Source organism: Gobio gobio (genome assembly GCF_949357685.1).
Source record: "Gobio gobio genome assembly, chromosome: 19".
Taxonomy (NCBI): Eukaryota; Metazoa; Chordata; class Actinopteri; order Cypriniformes; family Gobionidae; genus Gobio; species Gobio gobio.
Window position 1 is genome coordinate 35,494,473 of NC_137112.1, and position 7,345 is coordinate 35,501,817.

General features: G+C 40.8%; 1 protein-coding gene across 5 annotated transcripts in view; it reads left to right on the forward strand.

Annotated features, from left to right (window-relative positions):
- fbln2 (fibulin 2) overlaps window positions 1-5,527 on the forward strand; it is a 79,252-nt gene extending 73,725 nt beyond the window's left edge. For 3 of the 5 annotated variants that reach the window (XM_079845053.1, XM_079845051.1, XM_079845054.1), the window contains 2 exons: window positions 1,725-1,848; window positions 4,133-5,527. In XM_079845053.1, the coding sequence (XP_079701179.1) occupies window positions 1,725-1,848; window positions 4,133-4,490 (482 nt within the window). In that variant the 3' untranslated portion in view covers window positions 4,491-5,527. The remainder of the gene's footprint in view (window positions 1-1,724; window positions 1,849-4,132) is intronic. The other 2 variants (XM_079845052.1, XM_079845055.1) reach the window with 1 other exon arrangement.
- The last annotated feature ends 1,818 nt before the right edge of the window (window positions 5,528-7,345 follow it).

The following is a 7,345-nucleotide window of genomic DNA, read 5'->3' on the forward strand; positions in this document are numbered from 1 at the left end:
GCTTCATAAAGTTATTGTAGAACCACTGTAGTGAGATGGACTTTGTAACGACGTCTTTAGTAGGCTACCTTTTATGGGTCTTGAGAGTGTACATTGTGCCAATGGAGGCCTTTCTGAGCCATCGGAATTCAACTAAAATATCTTAATTTGTGTCCAACAACATAAAGGGAAGTCATTAATGACAGAATTTTCATTTTTAGGTGAACTAACCCTTTAAGAGATTGCACTTTGTGCATTGGAAGCACTCAAATGTCTGTTTTGTATAGCGACATCTGTAAAACAGGAAGTTATTTATAAATTTTTTCAGAAGTTGTAGCATATTCCTTTTGTAAAGCTACAGAACTTGATTGACTAAATGTTTTGTAAATTTGAGCCATTATTAAGGTCTTCAATAAAACAAGATGAGAACTTAAATATTCCAGCACTTTCTGTGATGTAGTGCTTTTTTTATCGCATAAAATTGCATAAATATCCCGCATTTTTCATCGCATTTTTTAAGAAAACGTGCCGCATAATCAAGGATTTTTGCCCGCAACAATCACAAAAAAAAGCCGCATTTTTCTGGAAGGACTGACATGTTAGACAGGTAGGAAGGGCACAGGTAAATATGACATTTATTATGGTTTTGATGTGAGGATTGTTTTAAATTCACTTAAAAGTCGTTATATTTTTGAAGCCGAATAATACATGTTAAAAAATGTATAGTTTTCAGTTACACTGTAATATTTAATGGCTATAATTAATGTTTAAAATGGGGGGGGGGGTCGAATAATTTTTTCACAGAATAAAATGATTAATCTAGATATTTTTTTAATCCATTGACAGCACAAGTTCTATTATATTATTGTTTTATTTTATGTTATGTTGTTGTTTTGTCTTCTTTATTTTAATTTGTCTTTTTTATTATGTTATGTAATGTATCTAATCTTATTGTTTTGTGTTAGGTTGTTTTAGATTGTGTTATATTCATCGTTGGGGAAAGTTACTTTTAAAAGTAATGCATTGTAATATTACAAGAATAGAATTACAGAATTTTTGGGTGAACAATCCCTTTAAACTCTGGTTCATATTCTACCCAACACCTTTCCGAAGCCAAATGGCACAAACTCAATTCCAAGCCTTAATTTCTCTAATTGGTACATTAAGTTGCGAAGAGCTAACCTCAGGTTCAACACAGCACTGCTCGGTGTCCTCCATCACTCTCCGAAAGATCGCAAAATTGACGAAACTCCCTCAGGCTCTCAAGATAGGAAAGTCGATGAGAGGTGAAGAAGAGCCTGTACATGCTCCCGGAGGTTATAGCTAGTCTGCACCAAACGAATTAGTCTGCGGATTGGAGCCGGCGAGCTGTAACGAGGACTTTGCTTTTGTAAAATGAGATGCATAATTAATTACATCTGGAGGGGCCAAAATTGACTCCTAGCAGAATGAAGCCTGACGGTTAGTCACCGCAGACATCAGTCGCCCCTTGACAACCCTGCGAGCATTAATTGGGACAGGGTACAATTTAATGCGTGCTGCCATTTAGATATTTATTTATGTAATAAAAATCTTACAAAGTCTAATAGTTTACTTTTGATTTGCTATTGAATTTCCATTTGCTCTTTCTTTATGTAAGAAGTAAGAATGAAAAAGGACAGTCAGGAAAGGAATAGTGGAATGAAAGTTTTAAGCAGTTTTCGATCGGACATCTATTTAGCAGTTGTCTTCCCTTTCGTTCTCAGATATTGATGAATGTGCCATTGGATCGCACAATTGCTCTGCTCCCCAGACCTGTTTCAACATTCAGGGAGGCTTCCGTTGCCTGTCATTTGCATGTCCAGAAAACTACAGGAGAGTGTCGGACACGTAAGTACGACCCGCTGATTTTCTTTCCAATCACATTTATCATGCAGATCACATGTGGGCTTGATCACACCTGCTAGCGTGGCTAGACCCTATCCAACTTACCACAGTAATCACAAGTAGCACACTGTGTAGGATCTGTCAGCATTTAGCAAGAAATAAACTGCATAATGGTGAAACTAGAAATCATACAGATGCACATGCACATATTGGATCAGTACATTTGCACTGCTTAGAGCATAAATACATTCATTGTAGCATCCTTGTGCCATCTGTATTGATGCTGGCACCTTGCAGAGCATGGTTTCTGCTAAGCAAATGGAATGGAGCCAGATTGCTTTGATTAGGCAGTAGTTCAAACACGCACGTCTGGCCAGTGTCAGCAAGGAATCTGATTGGTGGGAACTCCCACTGCTCACCATCAGCCCTCCTGAGATTCACAGCTCCAGAGGAGTCAGCAGGGGCAAAAACACCTACGTTGAAACTGTACATATGGGTTGTGCAAGGTCATTTTAGGAGATGGTATCGCTGTATTACTCTTGTATGTCGTGCTGTACAACATATTTAGTTCATCTGTGGAACAAGACAATCATGTTATAGGGTGTTTTAGGTCGTTTATCAGTTGCTTCATGGTTCTTATTGATCCAAATAAAAAAAGCCCACGACTAAGTGTCTATATGGCTCCTTCAAAGCCTGTTTTATCACTGGACAGCTGAAAACCACAAATCTGATTATTTAGAAAAGTAACGGCACACCTCTCCAGAATCATCCACACAATTTGAGGTATCATTCAGCATTTAAGCTTTATCTGTCACTTAGGGAGTTTTCAGAGCTTAAAGGGATCATTAACTCAAAAATGAAAATTCTTTGTTCTGTTAAATTGTGCTAAATTAATTTGTTTGTTTCGTTAAGCTTCAATTCATTTGGTTCTGTAACAGTGACCTAAATTTATAAACACATCTTTTCTTCTCAGTGTTGTGTCATTCCAAAGACTTTCTTTCTTCTGTGGAACACAAAAGAAAATATTTTGATGAATGTTTCACTGTTTTGTCCATATAATAAAACTCAATAAGGTTTACAAAAATAGCTCCCTGTCACTAGAAAACAAAACAATTCGGACCCCATTGACTTTCATTGTTTTTGTGTAACGAACATAAGCCTGTGTGAGCTCTGTGTGTGAACCTCATTCCCTTGGCATCTTTAGCATCCTTATTAGTGTGCCCGCCTCGCACGCCTGAGACCCCGTTTCGAATCCCACTCGGAGCGGGTCGAGAAAGGCCACTTACATTTGGTGCTGTGACCCGGATGTGAGTGAGATTTAGGGAGGTGAGTGTAACGGACGTAGGCCAGGACAAGCGGTGCGTGTAAACCTGACTCCCCAAGCCTCAAGAGGTGCGCTACCGGCTGACACTAGCAGCTGTGGTCTTTAGCGTCTTTGTTAGCGCTCCCTCCTCCCACGCCAGAGACCCCGGTTCGAATCCCTCTCGAAGCGGGTCGAGAAAGGCCACTTACATATGGTGCTGTGACCCGGAAATGAGTGAGGTTTAGGGGGTGAGTGTAACGAACGTAGGCAAGTACAAGCTGTGTGTGTAAACCTCACTCCCCTAGCCTCAAGTGGCGCGCTAGCGACTGACTTGTTACCGCACCCTCCTCCCACCCGGAGACCCTGGTTTGAATCCCGCTTGGAGCGGGTCGAGAAAGGCCACTTACATTTGGTGCTCTGACCCGGATGTGAGAGAGATTTAGGGAGGTGAGTGTAACGGACGTAGGCCAGGACAAGCGGTGCGTGTAAACCTGACTCCCCAAGCCTCAAGAGGTGCGCTACCGGCTGACACTAGCAGCTGTGGTCTTTAGCGTCTTTGTTAGCGCTCCCTCCTGCCACGCCAGAGACCCCGGTTCGAATCCCTCTTGAAGCGGGTCGAGAAAGGCCACTTACATTTGGTGCTGTGATCCGGATATGAGGGAGGTTTAGGGGGTAAGTGTAACGAACGTAGGCCAGTACAAGCTGTGTGTGTAAACCTAACTCCCCTAGCCTCAACTTGTTAGCGCACCCTCCTCCCACCCGGAGACCCTGGTTCGAATCCCGCTCGGAGCGGGTCGAGTAGGACATGTTACATATACAGACACATTTTTCTAAATATCTTTTATGTTCCACAGAAGAAGATAAAAGTCCTCACAGGTTTGGAACAACATGTGAATTTTCATAATCGGTTAAACTATCCCTTTAGGAGAGTCTGTTAATGTCAAAAGAGTCATTTTAGACGTTTTCCCTCTCCCATTTTTTTAGACGCTGCGAGCGAATGAGTTGTCCCAACTTCCAGCAATGCCAGACAATGCCATTACGGATCACGTACTACCAGCTGAGCTTCCAGACCAACATTGTCATCCCAGCTCAGATCTTCCGTATCGGACCCTCCCCCGCCTACTCGGGCGACAACATCATCATCAGCATCCCTCACGGAAACGATGAAGGCTACTTCAGCACGCGGAAGCTCAACAGCTTCACAGGCGCCGTGTACCTGCACCGGCAGGTGCGGGAGCCACGGGACTTCCTCATCGACGTGGAAATGAAGCTGCTGCGTCAAGGAACTTTCACAACTTTCCTGGCCCGCATCTACGTGTTCATCACAGCAAACTCCATGTGATGTTAGCACTCGTCTAGTGTCGCCTTTGATTTCGCATGGTGCTAAACTCAAGCTTCAAGCTTCTGCCTTGAAATTGTTTGTCATCTGGCAGATCTTTAGGCTTCTGTTTGCCTAACGGATTTTGCTTAGAGAGACTTTGATGGGACTCTCCCACTGGGATCCAACCGCTTGTTTTGAGTAGAGTGAGAACAAACAGGATGGAGTACAGAGACTGACAAAAACATTTGGCTTTTAAAAGTCCTAGTTTTTCCTCTTCGAAGTATTGAAAGTACTCTACACCGGATGCTATTTATACTGTACCAATTTATCTTGATTGCCTGAAACTGCTTTTTATAGCACTTCATTACTTTTCTAACAACACAATGTTTCTCCTCGGGGGTTGGCAGAATAGAGCTGAGGTAGAGTTACACATTTGTAATGGCTGTCACAATTCCTCTGCAGGCCATTCAAGTTATGTGCCAATTAAATGTCTAAAAACTGATAACTGTATTTGAAAACGTATCCGTGATAATTCACATGAGTACCTCAGTTCAGAGCCCACCAGCCTGCGAAAGATAACATCGTGTGATCATGTCTGTAATCATTGTGTTAAACACTTGCAATTAAAATATGATTGTTATTATTATTTCAACAGTTTGTTTCAAATGCGCTCCCTTCATAGCTCTTGGTGCTAATATACCGTTTTGGAAATGTTTGACAATTGACACACATACATGAAGAGTGTGTGAGCTCCAAAGCAGCACTGAGAATGTTTCATTGTTATACATCATTTTGTATGTCTTAACTTTGTAATACTGGACCTATTTTGATGTATTACTGTCTTGAAAATTAATCTCAGGGTAAAAGCATAAAATCCTCTCCATATACTTTCATGCACTGTATATCTGAAATTATAACACAATTCTACTCACTACCAAATTCATGGAAACAACCAAATGCATCCGTATATTAATGCAGTACATATTATCTGCTTTAGTGGATTCAGTTCTTCAATAAAGCAACACCAATCCTTTTATTAGTATTTTAGTGATTATTTGAGACGTTTGTCACTTCTCTTTATTTCATGAAAAGTTAGAGATTGCCTCCTAGTGGTGAAAAGAGGAACTATAGCTTGTGGCTCCCTTTGCTTTCAGCATGTTGCAAGAGCTATAAACCATCATCAGATTTTATGATGAAATGATTGCACTACTAATGAAGCATTTTATTGTACTATCAATTGCATTTAAAGTCAACATGAAATCAAATCGGACCCTATTTAAGTTTTTAATTCATGTTAATAAGGGAAAAAATGCTTGTAATCTTTAATCACAGAGTAATAACTTGCTCTTCCTCTGAAAGGACCTTTTTCGTGGGCTTTTGTGAATGTAAATCAAGAGCCAAACTTGTTTTTAGCAAATTCTCAATTGGTTTGGTTTGGTAAAAGCCACTTTGCACAATCCAATCAATTCCCAATGGATGAAATCAAGTCTTGTCCCATTTATTTTCTCATGAAATATCCTGTTTCACTCAGAAATACATCACATCACAGAGGTAAAATGACTCGCAAACAACATTTACGATTCAGGAAATGGCCTAAAGACCAAAAACAACTCTGTATTATGTTGGCATTTATATTGAAAAGGTGGGCTGTTTTTGGCTTTTGGAACAGCCTGGCAAGTCGAGGTGCTTTGCTCTTTACTCCTCTCATTGTGCTTTCCATCACAATTCTCATCAGACCTCTGCGCTATCATTTTCTGTCGCACCCTGGAGGCCTCTCAACCCTGCCTTTCATTGTGTAGGTATCGGAAAAGGGCGTGCGTTGTTCAAAGCAGGCAGCACGGTCCTGTATGTAATACATCCCTACAGATAACCTCTGGCTGCAAGTGGGATGAATGATACGATTTGTCAGCTCAACAGCACAGCATAAATCACACTTACTCTAGGCTGGTTTAAAAAAAAAAAAAAAAAAAAAACACTATGAAGAAGTTAGTCAGGAAGTATGCATATAGTAATTGCTGTCGAGAGCATATTTATACTTTATATTTACTGACATGTGTCTAAAATGAAAATGCTGTTGCCATTTACTCATCCTCAAGTTGTTCCAACTTTCCACTGCTTCAACTGTTTGCTTACCCGTATTCTTCAAAATATCTTATTTTGTGTTCAGTAGAAAAAAGATATTTATACAGGGTTGGAACAACTTGAGGGTTAAAGGTGCACTATGTAAAATTTTTGGAGTAAAATATCCAAAAACCACTAGGCCAATGTTATATTTTTTGTTCAGTTGAGGACAAACCAAGGAACCGGGACGTGTGAGGGAGTCGCCTGTCGATTGCGTCATATCTGCATTACCCTCGTTTTCCGGTTTTATTTTGCAGAGCTGCGTTACCACATACTCATGACCGGAAAACCGGAAGTGGCGCAGGCGACTGTCATAATAAAAGTCCCACTGGAGACTGTGTCATAATAAAAGTCCCACCGCTCCTCTCATTAACAATAGCTCCAGTGGCCTTGCTCAGCTCCACAACACTCGGTCCTGCTCTGCTTCACTACAGTAACGTTAATAATCGCATCCATGAACATGATTTCTGCCCGAGTCCTATCCCGATTCTTCTCCACCGTCTGTGAAATGAAGACCACATGTCCCAAGATTCTGCGCTCAAACGTGGCTTCATCAAACTACGTCTTTGTTTTGAACAGGTTACCTCTAGTGGACGGAAAAGTTACATAGTGCCAGTGTTGGGGAAAGTTACTTTGAAAAGTAATGCATTACTCCCTTAAAAAGTAACTAATTGAGTTACTTATAGTTACTTTTTAAGAAAAGTAATGCGTTACGTTACTTTTGCATTACTTTTTCTCACCTGGACTGGGCTTGT